Source organism: Pleurodeles waltl, chromosome 6 (assembly GCF_031143425.1).
Source record: "Pleurodeles waltl isolate 20211129_DDA chromosome 6, aPleWal1.hap1.20221129, whole genome shotgun sequence".
Classification (NCBI taxonomy): Eukaryota; Metazoa; Chordata; class Amphibia; order Caudata; family Salamandridae; genus Pleurodeles; species Pleurodeles waltl.
Window position 1 is genome coordinate 1,699,885,607 of NC_090445.1, and position 25,432 is coordinate 1,699,911,038.

At 48.4% G+C, this 25,432-nt stretch overlaps 1 protein-coding gene across 3 annotated transcripts in view; it reads right to left on the reverse strand.

The window, feature by feature from the left end:
- Nucleotides 1–1,728, reverse strand: part of ADAMTS13 (ADAM metallopeptidase with thrombospondin type 1 motif 13) — a 177,071-nt gene extending 175,343 nt beyond the window's left edge. For 2 of the 3 annotated variants that reach the window (XM_069241794.1, XM_069241792.1), the window contains exon 1: nucleotides 1,527–1,728. In XM_069241794.1, the coding sequence (XP_069097895.1) occupies nucleotides 1,527–1,601 (75 nt within the window). In that variant the 5' untranslated portion in view covers nucleotides 1,602–1,728. The remainder of the gene's footprint in view (nucleotides 1–1,526) is intronic. The other variant, XM_069241795.1, reaches the window with a different exon arrangement.
- Nucleotides 1,729–25,432: the final 23,704 nt, after the last annotated feature.

Sequence of the window (25,432 nt, forward strand, 5' to 3'; positions counted from 1 at the left end):
GCAATGTTATTTATTTTTGTACATTATGTAGTTCTTCCATTATTACTAAGAAATGTTAATTGTAACCAGTTTTATGACGTCCACATTTATCTTTTGACTGTGAACACAATATTGTCCGGTAACTAGACCATCTCCTAAAGTTATTCGCACGATCAAAGGCTACAACAAGGGGATAAACTCCACTTGATAGCCAAGCACAGCGCCTGTGATCCTGATGCACAGTTTGGTACCTGACAGTCTCAGCCATGCTTCTCTGTCCGGAGACAGGGGTACAGAGGGGACCCCACTACCAAGCATTGGTTGCACAACTCTCTGCAGACCACTGGTCTTGGAAGAGGCAGAAGCTATCATTCTGGCCTCGAGGAGACAAGCTGAAGAGGGTGCAGGTATACAGTCCTATCCGCCGCACCTTCATTTCCAAGTTCGACTGAGGATGGATGGAGGGTCCTCGGTGTAGGGACAGGTACACATGGCTTCCTCACCCCTTGCTCTACCGCACGGGGAAAGTCCCAGAGGCTCCAATCACCATGAAAAGTTAGAATCCACAGACACAGAGCGAAGGCCTTTAATGATTCTGAGGCAAAGGCACCTTCACACACTGACACCGGCAGCCACACTGAGGCCCACCAACCCACCAGATTCCTAATCTACGCCAACAGTAACTACTTGTTCAACAAATGAAAAGGGGTTCTTTTTACTTTCTAAGTTGGGAAAGAACATACCGAGCCACTGACGTCCTACGTGTGGATATAGGGCCGGCTTGAGGGCGGAGCCCCTGGTGCGGCCGCACTGGGCGCAGCCCTGGAGGGGCAGCACTGACCTCCGGGAGGCCCCTGTGTTTAGGAATAACTTACGATTCAGAAACACCTGCTGTAGAGTTCATTGTGTATATAAATATCAAGATAACTTATCATTAATGTTCCTGCTAGAGAGAGAGAGTTCAGAGTTTTTGTCTAGTGCCAGGTTTGAGTCACCGTAAAGTAGCGCAGAGGGTTAATGTACCAGCGCTCTAACACAAATGAAATACATATGAGAGGTGAGGGGCACTTTTGCAGGGTGGGAGTATGAAAATCCTAGAAGATCATGGTGGTGGGGGTTGCCAAAAAAAAGTTTGTCGCAGCGGGCTACAATATCGTTAAAGCCGGACCGCTATATGTGGTTTATATGATATATATGGTTTTATACTAGACTGATCGGTATTTTAGAGTCCAGGCAGGTGAAAAATATTGAGGAAAGTATTGAAATACGGTATTTTTCCACTCCTGAAACATAGAGATAAAACAGCAAACATAACAAATATGTCCGAAGCCGTTTGAGCGTAAAGTACTGTGGGTAGTAAAGGCCATACGATGGTATGCGTAGAAGAAAAGGGACATCCCTCTTGGGTTATCCAAGCATCCCCGATGACCCAACCATGTTAGGGACGTTTTATTCACAAAAAACAGGATCCGCTACGAGCATCCCGGGCCCCTTCCTCCTACACCACGAGCATCTCCAATGCCAGCCCCGGCCCCGAGGGCACTTACCTCGCCGAGGGCAGGGGCCGAGGCCTCCAGGAAGCGGACGGTGGACCAGGCCAGGACCAGCAGGGCGGTGAGCATGGCGAGGGGCTGATGGGGCTCGGGGAGGGCCTGCAGCCGCCCCCGGGTCACGAGTGTTTGCAGAAGGTCCGGAGAGTAGAAGAGCAACGTCCGAGCAGCTGGAGGACACGCAGAAAATGTTGATCAATAACAGACACGAGCTGGCCCTCGGGAGGGGCGGGGGAGGCCTGGCCGGGGATCCATCCACTTGCACAATGTTCGTATTTGTGCAAGAATCCGGGCCCCGGTCTCTCCACGCTTCAGTCAGTTGTGTACACCGGGCCCCGGCAGGTCAGTTGTCCCCATCTCGAAATGAAACTCCCTATTTTCGACTGAAAATCTCGGTGTCTTTTATTAATATGAGAGTTTTGTGACATTTGGTCGCCCAAAGTTTTCTCCTGTTCCATGCAGAGGTGCATATGTTTCAAATTACTGCAGATGATTAGGATCGCCCAGGACTGCAGTGACTCATTCATGCTCTACGGGTCTGACAGTCAGCTCGCTGAGGGTTTACAATCCACAGAGTGAAAAACAACAGTCATTGGCAAAGCCATTTATACAAGAACTATTGACTTTGGCAATGAGTTTTGACATACTGTACACCAGTGTGGCTGCTGTTCAGTATGTAAAAAGTTGGTGGCGTGGAGTGTCGTATAGTGGTTTTGTTAGAGTCATAGAGTAGATTTGGAGGAGTAGAGTGTCACAGAGTTGCGTAGAGGGGTGTAGAGTTCAGTGGTTCAGTGGCAGAGAGTGTCGTAAAGTGGAGTGGGGTGGAGGGATTGAAGTGGATTTAGTTAGTGCGGTGGATTGGATTGGAGTAGAATGGGGTGGATTGGAATGAGGTAGAGTGGGGTGGATTGGAGTGGGTGGATTAGATTGCATTGGGGTGAGTGGTTTGGATTGGAATGATAGGGGTGGGTGGACTGGATTGGAACGAGGTGGATTAGACAGGGGCGGCTCCTTCGCAATGGCAAAGGAGCATCACCCCCATGCTAAGCCAGGAGATGAAAGATAAAACGATTTTTAATTATCGTTTTATCTTTCATATGCTGGCTCAGCCAGAAGTGTGTTCAGGGTGGGGCTGGACAGTGGGAGGTGTGATGGGGGAGAAGGGGAGAGAGCACTAAGTGCGAATGTGTGTTTCGCCACTCGTCTCAGGCCGACCAAACACACATGCGCACTTAGGTTTCTCCAACCCAACTGTATACGCAGCTGGGCTGGAGAAACAGCACAGATCCTAGGCTTGTGTCTGAGCGGCACTCAGAGCCGCTCAGACCAATCCTGCCGCTGCTCACATGCTATGCTTAGCATGTAAGCAGCGCCAGGATTGCTGGGGAGCCTCTGCTGGTGTGGGGGACAGACTAGAGGAGCAACACAGCAGGAGGCAGCCGCATCTACAACAGGAACAAGCATTTGCAATGCAACGGGTCTCGCATTTGTCCGAGTTAGAGCAGTTGTAAAGTCCCAACCTGACTTTTCTTGCCTCATTAAATGGAAAAAAAATAAGCGTGATTGCGGTGCTAAACAAGCGAGATCACGCTGCGAAAATAGAGAAAAAGTAGTCCACAAACAGGACAGAAAACAGAGATCCTCAAATGTTTTCAGTACTTGGTCGCTGCGCTCGAGGAGGGCTAACCAACGGAAAAGGCATGACGTATGCATGCCTTCCACTGATGAAAGCAAGCAGATTTTAAAAGACAAGCCCATGAACCAATGAAAGACACTGACGTGACATAGGCGGGGCTCCGAGCCCTTTCCTAACTACAACAGCGTCTCGCAAGCGATACGCATGTGATGCAGGCTCGACCCTAGAAAGGAGCAGCACAGGGGGAGGGGGAGACCGAGAGCCAAATTTCTTTTAAAAAAAGCATTGGCAAAGCCAACAGGTCTCGCCTTTGGGATCTATTATGTGTTTTTGAAGTGGAGTTTTTTTTTTTTTTTTTACAGTCAGTCGTGCTGCTTTACAACATGTCTTAAAAAAAACACCGTCAAAGCCAATGGATCTCACATAGGCGAGACCCATTGGTTTTGTCAATGCTTGTTTTCTTTAAGTTAAAAAAAAGTTCCACAAGTGACAGCACATGTACTGCCTCAGGGGAGTCTTAAAAGCTACGATGCCTGCAGTGTCAACATCTAATAGAGTTATAGAGTTACAAAGGCCACAATTTATCACAAAGTTCTGAAATGTTCTATAGCTGGTTTTCCAGTCCCACAGGAACCCTATCTAACTCCGCAGTCTACTCTAACCCATCACCAAACGAGAGAGGCAGGGATGCTCGCTGACGCAGCACGGTACTTTGGCGTAATCACAGGAAGCACCATAAGAAAGCAAGTCATAGCTGAGTTGTGACATTACAAACTGTTACAGAAATAAGCCCTGTTCCTGTCTCTGCTTGAACTCCATGATGGAAAGATTATACTTTCTAGCCCAGCCATCGAAAGAGGTGAGTCTTTTGTAAACTGTATCTGCATGCAGCGCTTTCCTCTTGTGTACATGGTTACCTTTTAAACAAAAGGCGTAAACTACACAACGTGGTTAAGAAAATCACAATGAAGAGTTGACTTTGCATATAAATCTTTATTTAGCATGAGTGACAGAAGGACTTACACAAATAACTAAGGGGGTTATTCTAACTTTGGAGGAGGTGTTAATCCGTCCCAAAAGTGACGGATTTACCACCAGCCGTATTACGAGTCCATTATATCCTATGGAACTCGTAATACGGCTGGTGGTATATCCGTCACTTTACCGTCACTTTTGGGACGGATTAACACTCCTCCAAAGTTAGAATAACCCCCTAAATCTCCTTAAAACACGTTTGACCTACACCCTCGGGTATCACAGTAAGGTTGCTTTCAAACATCGCCACTTAATTCCATTTCTTCTTGCTCCTTCGAGTGGAGACATTGCACTCTGTGCTTTTCACACCCAAGTATTCCCCCTAGAAGCTGATTGAAAGTGCATGCCAAAAACTCACTTTGTGGTATTAAATGAATGTTAAGGCAGTTTGCAATGTTAGTTTGATTTAGTCATGAACAGTCTGTAAATTTGCGTTTCTACCTTTACCCTATAGTGGCGCGACGCTACCATTATGGCACGTACTGTGCTTATTTAGCCCATATGCCAAATCCACGGGCTCAGTACAGATCCACGATTAAAAATAAAATTAGCATAGTCCACGAGACGAGTGTAACACATAGCAAAATAGCTGAGTTTGAGGGTGAGAGAGGTAGGAGGGCGTGCGTGAGTGTGAGTCTCTCAGGAGGACCTAGCCTTTCACTGTTCCGGAGTTAATAGGTAAACACGAGATGTATTCTTACAGCGCTACAAAACGTTTAGTGGGGCAGCAAGCGTCTAATTTAACAATTAGGTGTACTGTTTGTTATATCGTAAAAATTATAAATGTGCATCCCCAGTAAACATGTTTGTTTAAAAAAAAATACCCAATTGCCTTTTCGGATTACTGTAACAGCTACAAAGTCCGCCTCAACCGTTTGGAGTCTATTTAGAGCAATACTTATTTGTATTTACCAAAGGAGATGGATCCCAGTTTTTTCCCCCATGCCCTGACATCTGTCCACCCTTTGGGTACCCTTCTTTAATGTTACATCCGTTGGAGAAGAGCTGCCCTGCCTTGGTGACCTTATTTTACTTGCAAGTGAACTAAGGACAGATGTTAACAGCCAGAGATGTGAAATCCAACAACTGGTGAAGATTCGCAACGGTGATCACACCACAGCGGCCCCTAAGGAGTTGACTTATTTATTGAAAAAGTGACCTGCTCGCGCACAGACCTCTAGAACGCCTTAGCGTAGCGTCTATGAGGAGCACAGCCTGGTAGTCTCACAGTCTGGACAGACTCTGAAAGGAAAATGACAAACAGAAAACACAATGTGCTGCTCACGCGTGATGTTTGTGTATGGATCAGCGCACAAAACAAAAATGCTGGATTCAAGGTTCGAGTCTCTGCATCGGCTCAACAGCCTGTGACCCTGGACAAATCAAAATCTCCTCGTGCCTCAAAAAGCCGCCTACTGCCACTGGAGAAAGTGCATTAACCAGATCGCCCCCAAAAGTCCTGCATGAGTGACGAAGGAAGTGCAGCTCACCAAAGTAAGTATGCCCCTTACCCTGACCCTCCCCACATCCCCCAACCCCCCGTGTTTACAAACAAGAGCCCGTGTCCATAGTGAAGTCACAGACCCGCCACACTCACTCAGAGGAGACAGACTGGAGGTGGCCTGCACCTCAGGGTGCTCAAAAGGCCGGCACAGTAAACAGCAAAAAAAGAGAAAAAGTAGTCCACAAACTGGACGGAAAACAGCGAGCCTCGTACGTTCTCAGTACTTGGTCACTGCGCTCAAGGAGGGCTAACCAACGGAAAAGGCATGACGTATGCATGCCTTCCACTAATGAAAGCAAGCAGATTTTAAAAGGCAAGCCCATAAACCAGTGAAAGACACTGACGTGATATGGGTGGGGCTCTGAGCCCTTTTCTAACTACAACAACATCTCGCAAGCGATACGCGTGCGAAAGCGCATGCGACGCAGGCTCGACCCTAAAAAGGTACTTTTTAAAATGTTATTATTTTTTTTAATTTAACCTTCACCCCATATGTCCCCCCTTGAGATTTGGGGGACCGCCGCTGGGATTAGATTGGACTCGAGTGGGCTTAGATTTGATTGGAGTGGGGTGGATTGGATTCACTGGACTGCAGTGGGGTGGATTGGATTGGGGTAGATTGGATTGGAGTGGGGTGGATTGGATTGGAGAAGGGTGGATGAATTGGATTGGGGTGGGGTGGATTGAACTGGAGTAGGGTGGATAGATTTGGCTTGGTTTGGAGTGGGGTGGGGTGGACTGAACTGCGATGGGCTGGGTTGGATTGGGATCCAGTGTGGTGGATAAGAGTGAGTGGGGAGGAGTGAGAGGAGTGCAGTGGATTGGATTGGAGTGGATTGAAATGGGGTGGGGTGTGCTGAGTCATAGTGGGGTGGATTGGAGTGGGGTGTGTTGGATTGGACTGGGTGGATTGGAGCGGGGTGAATTGGGGTGGAGTGGATTACATTCTCGTGGGGTGGATTGGAATGGGGAGGGGTGGATGGATTGGGTTGGAGTGGGGTGGACTGAACTGGAATGGGGTGGATTGAATTGGGGTGTAGTGGATTGTAGTGGATTGGATTGGCGTGAGTTGGATTGGAATGGAGTGGGGTAGACTGGATGAATTGGAGTGCAGGGGAATAAACTGGGATGGGTGGGGTCCATTGAACTGGGGTAGCGTGGGGTGGATTGGGGTAGAGTGGGGTGGATTGGAGTGGGGTGGAGTGTACTGAATTGGGGTGGACTGGATTGCAGTAGGGAGACTGGAGGGGGTGGATTGGATTGGAGTTGGCTGGGGAGGATTGCGTGGGAGGGTTGGACTGAAGTGGGGTGGTCTGCAGTGTGGTGGATCAGATTGGGTTAGATCAGACTGGGTGGATTGCATTGGGGTGGGGTGGATAGCAGTGGATCTGATTAGGGTAGGGTGGAATGGAGAGGGATGAATTGGAATGAGCGGGGTGGACTAGATTGAGTGGGGTTGATTGGATTGAGTGGGGTATATTGGACTAAGTGGTGTGGTTTGGATTGAGTGGGCTGGATTGGGTGGGGTGAATAAGGGTGGGGTGGATTGGATTGAGTGGGCTGGATTGGATAGGGGTGGGGTGGGGTGGATGGATAGGGTGGGGTGGATTGGAGTGGACTGGATTGTGTTGGAGTGGACTGGAGTGGGTTGAATTGGATTGGAGTTGGTTGGGGTAGATTCGATTGGTGTGGGGTGCAATGGACTGGATCAGAGTGGGGCAGATTAAAGAGGTTGGGGGTGGGGTGGATTGGCCTGGAGTAGGGTGGATTGATGTGGACTGGAATGGAGTGGGGTGATTAAAGTGGATAGAATTGGAGTGGGATGGATTGGAGTGGTGTAGATGGATTGGATTGGAGTGAGGTGGATTGGGTAGCAGGTGACTTTACTGGAGTGGGGTGGATTGGTGGTGGGTAGCAGTGGGGTGGGCTCGATAGGAGTGGAGTGGGATGGATTGGAGTGGGTTTTATTGAAGTGGGGTGGGTTGGACTGTAGTGGGGTGGATTGGACTGGAGTGGCGTGGGGTGGATTGTACTGGATTGGGGTGGGGTGGGGTGGATTGGATTGGATTGCAGTGAGGTATATTGGATTGGAGTTGGGTAGATAGGACTGGGCTGGATTGGGGAGAATTGGAATGGTGTGGGGTGGATTGCATCGTATTGGGGTGGATTGTGGTGGACTGGAGTGAGGTGAAGTGGGATTGATTGGGGTGAGGTGGACTGGATGGGAGTTGGGCAAATTGGATGAGGCAGATTATTTTGGATTTGAGTTGATTGATTGGGATTGGAATGGGGCATTTTAGAGTGGGGCAGATTGTTTTTTAATAAAGTGGGGCAGATTGAAATGGATTGAATGGGGCACATTGTTTTGGAATTAAGTGGGGCAGATTGTTTTTGATTGGAGTGGGGCAGATTGGTGTGGGCAGACTGTTTTGGATTGGAGTGAGGCAGAGTAGAGGGGGCGGATTGGAGTGGTACAGGTTGCTTTGGATTGGATTGTGCAGATTGTTTTGGATTGGAGTAGGGCAGAATGTATTAGGGTGGTTGAATTGTGGTGGGGTGCATTGGATTGGAGTGTGGTTGGGTGGATTGGAGTGTTGTGAGGGGTTTGGATTGGGGTGCGGTGGATTGGAATGGGGTGAATTGGGATGGAGTGGGGTTGAACGGATTGGGATGAGGTGGATTGGATTGGAGTGGGGCATATTGTTTTGGACTGGACTAGGATGATTGGAGTGGGGTGGATTGGAGTAGGACAGATTGCATTGGATTGAAGTTGGGCAGATTGGAGTGGAGCAGATTGGAGTGGGCAGATTTAAGTGGGACAGATTGTTTTGGATTGGAGTGGGGCAGATTGGAGTGGGGCCAATTGTTTTGGATTGGAGTGGGGCAGATTGTTTTGGATTGCAGTGAGGCAGATTAGAGTGGGGCAGCTTGTTTTGTATTGGAGTGGGGCAGATTGCTTTGCATCAGACTGGGGTAGATGGGAGTGGGGAATATTGTTTTGGATTGGAGTGGGGCATATTTTTTGGGTTGGAGTGGGGCAGATTGTTTTGGAGTGGTGCAGATTGTTTTTGATTGTAGTGGGGTGAACTGGAGTGGGGCAGATTAGACTGAGGTGGGGTTAGGAGGATTGGAGTTGGGTGGGTTGGAGTGAATGGTTTGGATTGGGGTGGTGTGGATATGTGTGTGGTGAGGCATTGTGGATTGTAGTGGGGTGGATTGGGATGTCCTGCACGATTATGTGTTAAATGATAATTTCAGAAATTACACATAATAACAAAAACAGTGTTGCTTTGTAATATTTAGAAGAAGATAATCGTCGTCTTTTGAGAACAGCGTCCCTGAGCTAAAAAAAAAAAAAACATGAGTTTAAAGTGAAAAAGACGACTTGGCAAAATAAATGAAAGTTAGCTGTAAAATAATAAAACTTTGCAATTTTGTTTGTCCAACTGGTTACATTTTTGACAGTCACAAGCCTTCTGTTTTCAGGGCGCTAGAAGTTAAAAAGAACAAAATAGTATATCAATCACATCGGGAGCATTGGACAGGCACTGATTAAGTTAAATCAATCAGTGCTTGGTCCCTGCTCCATACCGAGAAATGTAAATGAAGCCAGACCTGCATTGATGAATTATGAGGCTGTAAAGAAGAGTGCCACGCAAGCGAACAAATAGTAAGTGACACCTGGGCTCGCCTGGGTAAGCCCTTTACTGTAAACTACAAAGTCTCGCAAGTGAGACGCATGCGCTAGCGCATGCACTCGCAGGCTCAAACCGAAAAAGTTAGATGTCCCAGCCATTGGTAGTTACAGGTGCCATTCACTTGTAAGGCCCACATTTACACCAAAAGGTAATAATGTAAACCTTTTTGGTGTATAGCTACAGTTCACCAGTTATGTGGATTCTCAGTGCTTGGCCACACTATATGGTGCAGAGGAACACCCAAAGCATGGAGAATTAAATGTCACTTCTGTACTGCAGGACTGTGACTACTGAGTTCCCGTGGCACCAGGGCAGTCTGGGGTCACCGGGCTGCAGTTGCATCAGTTGTTCAACGCTGGTTTCCTGGGGCCACAGTAGTACTGGACCCCTAACTGGATAACAAAGATCCTCCTCTCCAGCACTTAACTTACTCAGGGTAGTGAGACAGAGCAATCCAAGGCTTACTCCAGGAGGTGAGGTGGGCTACACATTCAGAATAAAATCTACACCATAATACCAGCTGATAAGAGAAATGTCCAAACAGTGCTTTACTTTATACAAGAAAGGTACTTTAAAACACACAATAAAATATACTACACATACAACTAATATGCACAGTGAAGACTAGAAGTTTCTACAACCATGTAGGCCATTAAGGGGGCGTGGCCAACATGGCGACCGGAGCGGCAGCATAAACTGCAGCTCCAATCCCTGGCCCAAAAAAACATCCTGTCAACGGTGCCTGCACCTTGGAAGAGGGTCGCGGGCATCGCCTCAAATTGCTGGCCTGGGTCCGCGCTGCGGGCCGTATCCAGAATCCGGATAACACACCTACTTTGTGCACCGCGAGCGTGTTCCAGGGAAGCCGCGGAGGCCGCGGCCGTGCCCGCGACCGCGGCCTGAGTTCCTCTGTAAGCCCGTGCCGCCGACTCCGGACCCGCGTCGGCGACCACATCGACGACCGGCCCGGAGGCTGGATCGTGGGTGCGCCTGCTATCAGAGCCATTGGCGGCTCTACTTCCACTGGTCCCCGCGTTTGTGTTCCAGCCGCCGCACCCGCTTTGGACGCTGCGGGTGGGCGGCAGTGTGGCCGGATTCACGTCCACAACCGCAGCCGGGAGGCTTGCGTGGACGGGAGCTGCCGGGCTGGTGCCCGTTTCAACTACTGCACCCGTGGTCGGCCCGGAGGTTGGGCCGCGGGGGTATCGCCCTGGCTGGGGTGGACAGGAGTGGCTCCATACTTTGGCCCGCGCGTCGGCGGCCATATCGACGTCCGGCCCGGAGACTGGGCCGCGAGCACGCCTGCTACTGGGGCCATTGGCGGCCCTACCTCCACTGATCCCCGTGTCTGGGCTCCGGCCGCCACACCCGCCTTGGATGCTGTGTGCAGGCTGCCGGGCGGCCGGGTTTACATCCAGAACTGCAGCAGGGAGGCTTGCGTGGATGAGCACTGCTGTACTAGTGCCCGTTTTAATGAATGCACCCGCGGCCGGCCCGGAGGTCGTGCCGCGGTAACATTGCTCCGACTGGTGGGGACAGGAGCGGCTCCACACTTTCGCCCACGCTTCGGGGCAGCCGTTTTGGACAAGGCTGCCCCACTACTTAAACAATACTCTACGGATAGGGGCCTGATGCCCCGCCCTACGGTGCACTCCTCCTACCATCCGCTGGACAAGCTTCGACATTGATGTGCCCTGGATACTCTGGCTGGTAGTGGGACCTATACCAGCGGCAGCAACGGTATACTGAACGAAGCACCCGCTGCACCATCGGCTCGGGTACTGCATTGCGGCCACTCCCGCGATCGTGCCTGTGGTCTATATAATAACACCCCGCTGTTAAGGGACCTGCATCGGAGACTGAACTTACGACCGATCGGGAGATCATACTGCAAAAGCCGCAGCCCTGCGGACTATGACTGAGGTGGGTGCGCACCTTTAATTAAGCTGTAAACTGTGTGCTGCGCATGTGGATATGTGCTTACACTACGCACATCAACTACCTCCCGTGCAGTGCTGTCACCATTGAGTGTGGGCACGTCTGAAACCCTATAGACCCCATCGCTTGAGGCCACGCCGTTGTTCTGAGTGTGAGCTCGCTGGAGTGGTGTGCCAGGGGTGGAGGTGCAGTGGCCCTTCTACCTGTATTAACACTTGCTAATATAATGGGCCATCAACCACACATTCTTCTACATTGACCCTCAACTGGACAGCCTGCCCTTCATACCCAGGCTGCACCGACCAGTGACGTGCTTCTCATCTTACCCAAATGTGTCACTTTCAATTATCCTACTGTCCCGCTACACCTGTGAGACTCCGGGACAACACCATCTCTTTCGTCTAAAGTGACACAACGTGTACACCCCATCTGCTGCCAGAAGCTGCGTCACGTGCTAAACTCGATCCAAAGCAGCAGTGCACCCACCTCTCCACCAGATACCTACCAGCTCGCATCTTAAGCACGCGCCTACAGACCCGATCCGGTGGCGTGTGAATTGTCTCTCACGCCTGGTATACTATCCTGTGGTCATCAGAATATCACTTTTTGCTTTATCTGTTACCCTAAGACCCCCGTAACAGCGCCCTCACTGCGTCACGGGTAGCAATTCATGAACGCCCCTCCTGCATCGTCTCCACTTGGTCCTATACTGTCTAGACACTCCTGAAACCAATTTGCCAAATGGTCAAACCAAAAACCCCACGTGCACCTCCGGGTAAAATGGATCTTGACACCCCCCTCCCATTGACGCCCAGGTGTCCATGCAACTGGCCTTGCAGAAGATGGACATCACATTACAATCACACACGTCGCAGTTCGAGAAGATACTGCAAGCTATCCTAGACACTAAGTCCACCCTAGAAGCCAAGATAGGCTCGGTAGCAGAAGACCTTAACGTACTCCGAACCGACCAACACGCACTATCTAACAGGGTATCTGAATTAGAGAAAGACTCTGCAATACTACCCCGATCTGTGAAAGATCTCCAAGCGCAATTATCACACCTAACAACGGAGGTGGACCTCTTAAAACGCAGAGCGGAGGATGCGGAGAGTAGGTCTCGACGCAATAATATACGTCTGGTAGGTTTTCCTGAGCGGGTCGAAGGCCCCAGCACAGAACTATTCATAGAACAATGGCTTACGGATACAATTCTCAAAGACAATATCCCCAAGTTCTTTTCTGTCGAACGTGCCCATAGGCTTCCAGGAAGACCCCCTCCGCCTGGCGCTCAACCTCGCCCGTTGATAGCGAAACTCCTTAACTATAGAGACCTCATTCTACAATTATTTCACAAATCCGGCCCGATGCGTTTAGAAAATGCAATGATTACTGCTTATCCGGATTTCACAGCAGAAGTCCAGAAGAAACGGAGCTCTTTCTATCGTGTCAAAGAATGCCTTCGCAAACACCACATCAAATATGCGTTGATGTTCCCAGCCAGACTCCGAGTACAAGATGACACCCGTGTACATTTCTTTACTACACCAGAAGATGCCTGGACCAGGCTACACGCCAAGGGCTTTGCCGACCCGATAGACACAGAAACTCCAGGCAACAGCTGGTATCCACCTAAGACAAGGCGGAAGCAATGTAAAAAACAAGGCGCTAAACCCTCACCGGAACAATCACAAACTGAACGCTCCCTTCTCCTGCAAGCCACGTCTAGATTCGTTAATACATCACCAACCACCCTGTCTAATCAAACTGAAGGGGAACTAGACTACGACCTTACCTCTGACTCGGCGGATTCCACACGTGGCCCTACGCTCACACCGCGCACAGTAGACGATATTGGTTGCACCATCCGAGATCCATTCATCCCTGCTTCTTACAAACGATAACGGGACTTCCTCCCCCCAGATGTCCAAGTGAAACCTAGCGACACCGCGGGCCCTTGGCCGCGGCGCGCGGCCCGACCGCAGGCCTGGGCGGCACACTCAGCATCATAAACAACTTGGGCAGGGTGACTTTATCTTTTCACTCTGCACGAACGCTTTTTGGCACCCCCCACGCGCCATATGGACTGTTCTCCCATGCCGGCAGTGACCTGAATTTTTTTCATTTTTTCATTTTTCTTGTTGTTGTTATATACTGTTTTCAAGTGCATTTGTTTTTTCTTTGGTTACTGGCTTTGTCACACGCTACTCTACCGCAAACACATCCGCAAATACCCACCCCACATACACTATACCAATAGGCTCACATTTAACAATGCTGCGAACGCTGCCTGGCTGGTCTTGGAAGGTAATCGTTGTAATACTCCCATAATGGGACCGGGGGACAAACACCTCCCCATTTTATTTATATCTACAAATACATTATGGCTTCTCAAATACAACGGGGAATCTTGAAATATAAGATACTCACATGGAACATCAGGGGCATGGCAGCGCCGCAAAAGCGACAAAGGATTCATACATTTCTTAAAAGACAACAAATACACATTGCCCTGCTACAAGAGACACACCTCACTAAATCCACATTAGAAAATACACGCTTAAAATGGAAAGGACAATTACACGCCACCACCGCCTCTTCCTTTGCTCGGGCGTAGCGATTTGGATTGCCCCTGGGGTTCCATTTACTACGACTCGCACACAATGCGACCCAGAAGGCAGATATGTGATACTAGAGGGTGTCCTAGACGGATCCCCACTAGCATTGGTAGCGCTATACTCCCCTAACTCTAGCCAAGGTGACTTCCTGAAAACGCTTACCACCGGCAGTCTCGGTGATCCTGCATTAGAGTGCATCTGGGGGGGCGACTTTAATAGTGTCCTAAACACTCAAATGGACCGCTCGTTTCCCCCTCTGGGTGCAGCTTCAACCAACCGAGCCTCTCAAGATTTAGCAAAATGGGCCTCTCACATTGATTTAAGAGATATCTAGAGGATAGGTCATCCTACCCACCGCGAATATTCCTACTATTCTCCAGTACACAAATTATACACCAGAATAGATATGATCTTTGTGTCCGCATCCGTAATCCAGAAGATGTGCAGTACCGAATATTTGGCACGCACTATATCGGACCACAACCCATTATGCGCAATAATGGCCTGGGGCCACATACATACCCGCATACCAACATGGCGACTGCAGCCAGAAATTCTCTTAGATCCCCCTTTCCATATGGAAATGTCCAAACAATTGGCTGATTACTTCTTACTAAATAAAAACACAACAACATCTTGTGCTACAGAATGGGACGCCCACAAGGTGGTGATACGTGGCCACTGCCTCGCAGCCACAGTAGGGGTAAAGAAGATACTTACTAAAGAACTACAAGACTTAGAGGTTAAGCTCCGTAAAGCGGAGATCGAGGTCTCCAGTGGCGAGGCTACATTAACTGAACTGAACTCGCTTAAAGCTGCCTATAACGAAGCAGATACTAGACTGGGTAAACACGACTATAGACACTACATGACACGACAACACGCTGAGGGGGATAGATCGGGTAGACTACTGGCGTGGCTTGCCCGTCAACCCTCGCAGTCATCACCTATTGGTGCAATACATTTAAGATCCGGCGTCATTGTCAATACCCAATCTGAAATCAACGACGCCTTCTCAACATACTACCGTACTCTATATACACCTCCTCCCCCCCGTCAGAGCAGCAACTAACTGATATATTAACGTTAGTCTCTCACAACCAACATATTATAGACAATGCCAATACCCTGGACGGTCCCATTACAATAGAAGAATTGCGCGCAGCACTAACATAAATGGCGCGAGGCAAAACCCCTGGCTCAGATGGCTTACCGGTAGAGTACTTTAACTCCCACGCTACACATCTGCTACAGCCACTCATAGAAGTATTCAATGAGGCACGCAATAAATTACTACTACCGGAATCCATGCGCGGAGCCCTAATAGTTGTTCTCCCAAAAGCAGGCCGCGACCCTTTAGATGTTACATCATACAGGCCACTCTCTCTTCTTAACACAGACTGTAAATTACTGGGGAAAATACTAGCAAATAGATTACTGCCCCACTTAGAAAGTTTAATACACTCGGACCAGTCTGGGTTTATCCCTGGGAGAAGTACCTTCTTAAACATCAGAAGACTGCTTCACATAATGCACAGTAACACAGAGCCAAAAGCTGTAGCCCTCTCCTTAGACATTGAAAAAGCATTCGATACGCTGAGCTGGGATTATCTTCTACGCACGCTTAAAGCGTTTGGATTTGGCCCCGTTTTTTTACAATGGATCAAAACGCTATACTCTAAACCCACAGCTCGAGTCAAAAACGGTCGTGTTATCTCTGAGGCGTTTCCCATAGGCAGGGGCACCAGACAGGGATGCCCACTATCCCCTTTATTATTTGCCATAGCTATGGAACCACTAGCAATTAAACTACGCAGTTGCGCACATCTATGGGGCATCTCTGAATCCAACACACATCATATTATATCCTTATATGCGGACAATGCCCTGATATACCTGCGCAATCACTCCACCTCCATGGCTGAGGTACTATCAATGCATGACTCCTTTGCCCTGGCTTCTGGTTTACGCGTCAATTGGTCCAAATCAAGTATCTTTCCTCTTACCCCCATACTAGCAGACCTTCACATGACACTACCGCAATATCAACTCCCATGGTCACACAATACTTTTAAATATCTCGGGATCCAAATCTATCACTCCATTGCGGACCTGAAAGAAGGAAATATTGATAGGGCACTCAGCTTTACTCGCAGCTCACTGTCATTCTGGGTCTCGCTCCCCTTATCCCCTATGGGCCGAGTAGCAATAGCTAAAATGCTCATACTTCCAAGGTTCTTATATTTTTTTACTGCCCTGCCGTTGTGTCTGCCACGGGCGTTTTTTAATAAACTGCACTCAATATTGACTGACTTATTATGGGGCAGAGACAGACGTAGAGTAGCGCTAGTCACAACACAATATCCGCAGGAGGCTTGGGCATGCCCAACTTCGAGAGATATTACGCAGCCTCACAGCTGCTATGGGTGTCTACATGGCTCAAAGAGACCCCCTCCCCTGAATGCATAATGCTGCAAACATATTTGGCCCCGCAAACATTGCTGTCCTCACTCTTATCTGGTCCTAACCGCCTACCCTCAAAACGTATACTGCTAGAGGCAGCTCGCTTTTGCTGGCGTAGATACGTTCAAAGTAAGACCCCTCTACCCCCTTAGTCCCCCCTGCTGCCACAGCTTCAGCTTCCGAATACCCAAGCATTATCATTAAATCACGATACGCGTGACATAAGTACTCTAAATGTAGGCGACTATTATTCGAGCTCTAAACTACACACCTTCGCAGACCTAGTGACTGCTGGAGTTATGCACACAGGAGCCTTCCTCACATACAACGCTATTAAACGACTATTCAATAACCTCTGGGGATCCGGCAATAATGAACCACCCGAATCCCAACTACTAACTGTTATTCTTACTATGGGTAGCGCAAAAGGTATCATAACTAAATTATACACAGTACTGATGGCGGAAGTCTGCTCTGCGTTACCGCTCGCTAAAGCACGCTGGGACTCGGTCCTCCCTACAATACTATCACAAAAAACATGGATCGCGGCTCTTACAACGATTAAGTCCATATCTCGCAACCCTCGGTTGCGCTACACCCAATTCAATTATATTCACCAGGCATACTTATCTCCGGCCCGCATTCAAAGAATATACCCAAACGCAAACCCGTCATGCTCTAGATGTGCTGCTCCGGCAGCAGATTGCTATCACATGGTTTGGAGCTGTCACCCCATAAATTCAGCCTGGCATCGGGTCACAAATACCACAGCAGACATTGCATCTCACACTCTGTCGCCTACCCCTGAATCATGTCTACTTGGCATACGCCAACGCGCCAAAGGCGATAAACACCGGCACAGATTTATCGATTTGGCATTTGTTGTCTTCAAACGCCTAATAGCCACACACTGGAAAGCCCCACACGCGCCATCTCATTTTGCCTGGCTACGTGACTTGCACAGCCGTTCACAAGCCGAAGCTCAGACACTACGCTTACTGCAATACAAAGGCCTACTACAGGATGGCCCCGAAGTCTGGGACACTTTTGTGGTAGCGATAGAAAACAGGGATGACATATACCCTCCTTAACAATTGAAATAAAATAAAATAACAAGGGCAAAGACATCACCCTCCGGTTTAATAATTACAGTATAGTCTTCTCAATCCCCCCTACCCACGTTCTTTCTGTACATTATCTCCCCCATGCTCCCTCCTAACGACATGAGGCGGCACTTTTGGATGCTTACGCAGGGACCACGTCTTCACGCATTACTTTGTTTATCCCTAAAATGGCTTTTCGCCCTACTATACCTCACAACCAATATCTCAACTGTGTTACCCCGTCCTCAAAGTGTAACAATCAGATCTTTTCTTTATTTTATCCCACCTTCCAGGGTTGGTGTATCCAACATTAGGAATAATGCTAGCGGTGTTTAGCTGTGACCTTAGTTATTTAATTAGTCGCATCATTTTCAAGGGTGTTTTTGGAATCGTATCGCGCAACTGCGATGTAGTGATCTACAAATGCGTGTAAACAAATTGAAAAATGATCAATGGCTAAACATGTTATTGTGTGTGTATAATGTTTAATAAACAGATTTAAAAAAAAAAACATGTAGGCCATTATAGTGCCTAGACACTAAACGTTATAAAAACAAAGTTAACATTCCATTGTGCAGAACGTGTTGCACAGGGTTACTCTTCAAAGCTAGACCAATGATACCAATACTTCTAATAAAGTGTCAGGGTTTCAACAGTTGGTATGAAGTAAAACGTTCCTGGTCCACCCACTGCCCACCACCCAAAGCAACAGAAGAGCCCACTCTTCCTTGGCAAGGTCACTGTCCTGGTGGTGTCAGGGGTCTTGATAGGGGGGCCTGGTGTTTTGGTGCAGTTAGTGGAGTCACAGAAGTCCAGTACCCACTGGGCTGGCTGTATTAGGGTAGGGGCTGGCCAGGGTCCCAATCCACCATGATGCTCTCAGGTGACACAAAAGAGGTGTGGACCTGTAGCTCAGAGCCCACTGGTCACAGTCTAGATTTTCTATTAGCAGGGAATGCACAGGAACAGGGCTACTTGCTACTAGTGGTGGAGAAGAAAGTACAAAGCTAGAGACAGTGCAAGTCCTGGGGGTCCAAGGGCTTAAATGGTAAGGTCTTCAACAGGGAACTCTTCTCCCAATGGCTCCCACAGTACAAGGGAGGGGTCAGAGGCAAAGCAGTCTCAACTTCAATGACAACGTGGTGCTTCCCCCCGTTTACTCTACATCAATGTTGATGTGCAGCATGTTTTCTCATCTTGAGCAGCTGTCTGAAGTCTCCTTGTGTTCTGAAAAACAGACTAGACTCCGCAAGCCTCAGACAGCTAGAGCTCTCTTCTGATGCCCGTTTGCCAAGCTGGAGGCCAGCTCTTCTGTCAGACTGATATACTCCTCTTACCCGTAATCTGTCACAGAGGCACCTTCTCAGGTTCAAAACCTATCCCTGGGTCTGAAAGGAGACTCCTGGATCTTGGTTTCCTCAACGTTCCCTCGTGGGTGCCTCATCAGAAAAGAGTAAAGCCTTGAACAACCAGCTGGCTGATGAGGCCAGTCTTTTATCATTTCCTGAGTGATAGGTTAATCCAAACAGAGGGTCTGCGTTTTTTACACCCTGGGTGTCCCTCCAATTCTGTGGCATATTTCCTGCTTGCTGGCTGCATGATCATTCTCTATGAGGAGGATTCTCCCAGTCTCTTGGAACCTGTCTGTCCTTTTCCAAAGAAAGTAATTTCAATTAACTCTGGACAAGGACTGCCTGACTATCGCCCAGCAGAAAGGGAGGAGGAGGTCATCCCAGCAGAGGAAGTCTTAGCTAAATATGGACAAGTGTGAGTGCCAATCCCACCACACCAAGGGCCAGATGTACCAAAGGATTTTACCCATTCTGTGTCTATGGGAAAAAGCTTTCGTACATATGGCCCCAAGCTTCTACTAAATGTAGGGAGGGGCTCATTGGAGCTTGGATGTCCAGCAAAACAGATACTGGCTCAGCTCACATTAAACAGAATGGCTCACCACCCTCACCCGTTGAACCCACTGGCTCTCCATACCCACATCCCACTTACCACAGAAGCAAAAACAACCCAGGTAAGGTAGACTGCACATACTTCACTAGGCAGGAGCTGGTAGGCAGCACCTCCTAAAGGATAAAGGGGTACGTGTACCCTTGTGCCACCACTGCCAGTCTACCACAGCGTGGCTACAGAGGGCAATAGCCATTCTCTGTAAAAGGGAGGTCCATTATGCATGCCCCTTCGACCTCAGAGCCAAGCTCTAGAGTTTCAATCCATGTGAACAGGAAGACCCTCAGTGAACATGCATGATTGGCATGTTCACTCAGGTAGAATTCAAGAAAACTTACAGTATGTTCAAGTGACTTGCCAGGAGATCAAAATAAGGCAGGGAAGCACATTCTCCAGAGCCATGCAGAAGACTCCCTATCCCAACTGGGACATCTTGTGCCACATTTATTTTCACTACTAGAGTGATAGTGAAATCGTGGCTTAGGCCTATCCTGTGTAGCCTAACTGCAGCAGCTTGATCCGTACTGCACAGGCCTGTCAAAACCGCCCTCTTGGCATGTAGGAGTTCCTATTTTAATTATTAAACAGATCACCCGTAAGCACATCTTGCTGCCCACAAGGTAGGAAGCATAATATTCAAGAGTGGAGCATGTGTGACATTAGACATCTTTTTCCCCCAGTAACATGGTCTAAAATTATATTGGCACTGGTCACACTGTAGCTGGCAGATAGGAAAAGTCAAAGTATATTTATTACATTTGACCTGTAACAGGTACAGTCGCCATTCAAAGACTTATTTCTATATTTAATAAAAATCCAATCTTATGTAAAATCATATTTTTAAATATATGGGAAATGTAATGTAGGAACCTGGCTTTGTATATACTATACCAAAATGAGGTATAGTGTGCAAAGAGTCCAGGGCTTCCCCAGAGGCTTAACAGAGGCTAAAGTAGATAGTTTGAATGTTCTCTTTTGTAGTAGTGTGGTCGAGCAGTTAGGCTTATCAGAGGGTAGTGCAGAGGCACACACTCAATGACTAACTCCAGGCCAATTGTTTTTATATAACAACAAATATATTTTGTTAAATTTTTACTAAAACCAGAAGAATTTTGTTGCAGGTAAGTGCATTTGTCTGGATGTTGCTGGACTGTCGGTCGGATTCTTCAAGGCCAGGGGGCTGTGGGTGCTGGGGTCTCCTTGGGCATCAGGAATCTTCATCGGATCTGGTCGCGGTCAGGGGGGTCCTCTGGATTCAGGCTTCAGGCTTTGTTTTGTTGGCCAGGAGGAATCAACCCAGGATGGACTCAAGGTCAGAATCACCTGGGGACCTTCTCTGGACCAGTGGGCCACCTGCACTCAGGCCGTGGGCGTCGGGTGCAGAGTGGGCAGGGCTCCCGGACCTGGAGCGGGTCTGCAGTCCTGTTGGATGATTTCTTCTGGACAGGGCTGCGGTCCTCAGGAGTTCTTCGTCCTCTACTGGGCAGGCAGTCTTCTGGGGGTTTGTAGAGGTCGCCGGTCCTGCAGGATGTGTCACCTTCTTAGAGTAGGGTCTTTGAAGCTGCAGACAGGCAGGTAGGGCTTTGGCCAAATCAATTGTCATCTGGAGTCTTCACTGCTGGGGTAGGCTTAGCAGTCGTTCTTCTCTTTTCTTCATGAGGTCGTCAGAAATCCCGTGAGTAAGGTTTAGGGGAGCCTCTAACTACTAGATATGGGGGCGTTACAGGGGTTAGAGGGCAGTAGCCAATGGCTACTGTTCCTGAGCGTGCCTACACCCTTGATGTGCCCATTCCCTTTGAGGAGGGGGGTACATTCCTAACCCTATTAGTCCCTACCATCCAAAAGAAGATGGAGGATTCTGCAGGGAGGGGGTCACTTCAGCTCTGGACACCTTATGGGTGGTCCTAGCTGCAGTAGTCACTCCTTCCTGTTTTACCTTATTTTCCCACCGGACGCGCCACCAAAAGTAGGGCTTGGTCCGGGGGGGCGGGCATCTCCACTAGCTGGACTGCTGCAGAATGTCCTGGGACACTGTAACAGGAGGCCTGAGCCTTCGAGGCTCACCACCATGTGTTGCAGTTCCTGCAGAGGGGAGATGTGAAGCACCTCCACCCAGAGCAGGCTTTGTTTTTGGCCCCGAGAGCACAAAGGTTCTCACCCCAGTAGGTCAGATACTTGTCTGTTAGTGGCAGGCTTGCACAGACTGGTCAGCCCTGCACTAAACGGATGGGTATATACAGGAGGCATCTCTAAAATGCCCTTGGGGTGCATTTTACAATAAATCCAACACTGTCATCAGTGTGGGTTTATTGTGCTGAGAAGTTTAATACCAAACTTCCCAGTGTTCAGTGAAGCCATTATGGAGCTGTGGAGTTCGTAATGACAGACTCCCAGTCTATGTACTTAATATCGGCACACTGCACTTACAATGTCTAAGAATGGATTTAGACACTGTAGGGGCATATTGCTCTTTGATCTTCTTCAATGGGGGCGTGGCTGGGCGCCATGACGGTAGTAGCCTCTTCGTGAGGCTCCCGTCCTCTTCCTGTCCCGGGAGATCCTGACCTGCGTGGGCTCTACAACTCAGCTGGCAGTGGGGCTGAAGACACGGAGAGCCCAGCGGCAGCACTGCTGGAGGGCTTTTAGACCCGGTGACCGGCTCTTGAAGCTAATAACCTGAGCGGCTCAGAGCCGCGAGAGATCCAAGATGGCGGCTGCATTCTTTAGCACCGCACCGATGCCTCGCTGAAGCAGTGGAGAGCGCCCTGACGACCCAACTCCGAAGCGGTGAGTTCAGGGACTGCCGGAGTCAAGGGATCGGCCGGGGGTAACTACGCAGGGGCCGGGGAACACCTAGGACACTGCTGAGCCCAAACCTGAGGAGCGCAATCAGACCCGAAGAGCCCCCAATTGAATCCGACTGAAGTGGAGACCCGGTGGACACAGACTGGGATGAGCAGAGTGCAAACGCTGCATTTAAAGCGGCGCTAAGCCACAGGAAACCCAGCTCTAGCGACTACCACCCGGTAAATATTTCAACTTCCACCAAGAGACGTGCAAAAATCCTTTCCCCCCTTTGTTGCCACGAGGGGAGGGACACTAGAGCCATCAAAAAACCGGGGGCCGAATTAAGGAAGCAACACGAGGCTCTGAGCCGCCTGTCAAAGAAATAGAGGCCATACCTTTAAAACAAGTGGGAAACTGGCTGGCCCTTGATCCCTGAAGAGAACCCAGAAAGGAACTTTTAACCATGCGATCCGCATTTACAGTTTTGTACATGTGAGAGCGGAGGAAGCCCCCCAGGCACCATCTTCCTACTACAAAAGCAGCCCTCCTAACGACAGAGGGAGAGATCGAGTAGGGTAAATCTAAAGCCCTGTTGGAGTGGGACGACGCTGAGAACGAACCACCAAATGCCTGGGCGGTGAGTTGGCCGAGGAACCGATAAAGACCACTACCGGGAACTTGGGAAGAAAGAAAGGACTGTAAGGAGAGGAACAGTCCCATAAGCAGAACAAGCCTGACCCTTTGCGTGAATGGATCCCACTGAACTGGAGCAGAACTTACCACAGTGTCTATATTGAAGGATAAACAGGATGGGTAGAACGGGCAGCCTTCCTCAGAACGCTTTCTGAACCCGCAGCAGAACAGAAGAGGATTGGACCTGCTGTCTGTGACTTGTGAGGAGCTCGGGAGGACGGGGCCTGCTCCCCCTTATACCCAGGACAAATAAGTGGACACCAACAGTCAGTTGGCTGACCTTCTGTGTGACTATAGGGACCCAACAAACGCTAAAAGAGGACCTTTCCCTAAAATTCCTGGCTGACTAGTGGCACATGTTATTTGCACTGATCTTTGCTAGTGGCCTCCTCCAGACACCCTTACTTTCTCTAGGTGCCTTCCCACTGATATCCTGGCTGGCTTAGAACTGCACACCTGTGGTTCCTTGAAGATGGTATGGCATTGTTGAAAACATTTGCTCGAGAACCAAGGGACCCACCTCAAAAATTATCCGACTGGCACTTTCACAGAATCAGATTGAATTTTAGATTTGTCCCCCTACACAGCTCCTTTAAAAACCTCCAGAACTCCAGAGCCTTAGCGGGACCAAACAGCAATAGGTATTCGGCCGGCAGTTGGATACCAGAAGCTACAATTTCAGATTTGTCCCACGAGGAGAAAACTTTGTCTTAGTACCTTTCTGGATTAGGACATTGCCCATTTTTTTGACTCCCAGACTTCCACCAGGGCTCAATTACCTTCTACCTCAATTCAGGTCTATATATCATTGAAATTCATATCTCTGCTTCCTCTGATTGGATATGTGTCATTTTGGTGTTATTTTAAAACTACTTTTCTCTTTATTTTACATTTTTTGTAGAACTGTATTGTTGTTGTTTTACTTTTTCAATTTTGTATGCACTGCATAAATACTTTACACATTGCCTTTGATTTAAGTCTGACTAATTTGGGTTACGTTACCAGGGATTGAACACAGGCTTATTTTATTTATTTTGTTTGACATCCAGTCACACAAATTCAATACATTTTTAGTTGCTACCCGTACACACGAGATACACCATGACACAGGCCCTCATCACCAGCCACCTGGACTACAGCACCACCCTACAGAGACTTTAAACCTTACAGAACACCACAGCCAGACTCAATCTTCAGCCATTCTTGATTAATCCACATCACACCCCACCTCAGACAACTCCACTGGCTCCCCGTACAGAAGAGGTGGCAGTTCAAGCTGCTGATCCACACACACAAGGCTCTACACAACCAATGATCCACGTACATTAACTACTGCCTGAAGTTCGACCAACCATCGAGAAGACTACGCTCTGTACCCCTTTCACTTGCCCATACTCCTTGCATCTACTGAAGCCTAACTGGAGAATGCTCCATCTCTCACATCACAGCAAAAACCTGTAACAGCCTTGCCATGCACCTCCGGACGTTCACTTCCAGAATTCCCAATGGTCCTGAAGAACTAGTTGTTTGAATATGCCTCCAGGACCTGCAAGCACCTTGATACCTTGTCCAGTGATTATCCGTGCTTTAAAAGTCCTGATTGGGTGATTGATTGAATGCAGCAGGTGGTGACCTTATTATTTGATGTGGATGCTTGTCCACCCCCAAATAATATTCCACTTTTCTACATAGTTTAAAATATTTCATATATTTTGGGGGTTACAGATGGTTGTTGTAGTGGTTTTAGTTGCAGTTAGACCTTCTGTAGATGTTCTTCAACAGAGCATTGCTCTAGCATTCTGGTGAAGTCAATTACATATGGAATTGACTATGATGTCTAGTTTGGTTAAGGTATTCAAATCCATCCTAGCCTTCTGAGTAGTATATTGCCTGACCTTGTTCACAGAGTTCCTGTGTTTCCCTGTTCCCTTTGTGATTCAGGTAACTGATTATCATTCTCTCATCCCCGTTCCAGTGGCTTTGGTCTGATTTTGTTTAATTGTTTGTAGGTTCTCCCTCGCTTATCTTTCCTAAATCATTTTTATCGTCCTTGCTCTGTACTTATTCTTATAGAATATGGCAGGATATATTGCAGTTATTATAAAGTGGACAGAATATCCATCATGTTTGTGATGGAATAACCTGGCCTCCCCACAATAAATCGGGCCCAGACTTTTGATCAATTATAAGACGCTGTTCTGGCAACACTGGATAATCAAAGGTGTCTAGTGAATCATTTAACTTATGTCTGGAAAAACATTTCTTACCTTTCAAGGATTACAACAGAACATTGATACCCCTTCCCTTTATGCTCATAAATATGACTTATTTCCATTTACTTCCATTTGAAATGCCTTCAATGTTCCCTCAGGTTCGTTCTGATATACTAGCTGAATTATCACAAACAAATACATCTAATTTCTCTTTGGCTGTTTCATATCTCTCCCCTCTCTCTCTCTATCTCTC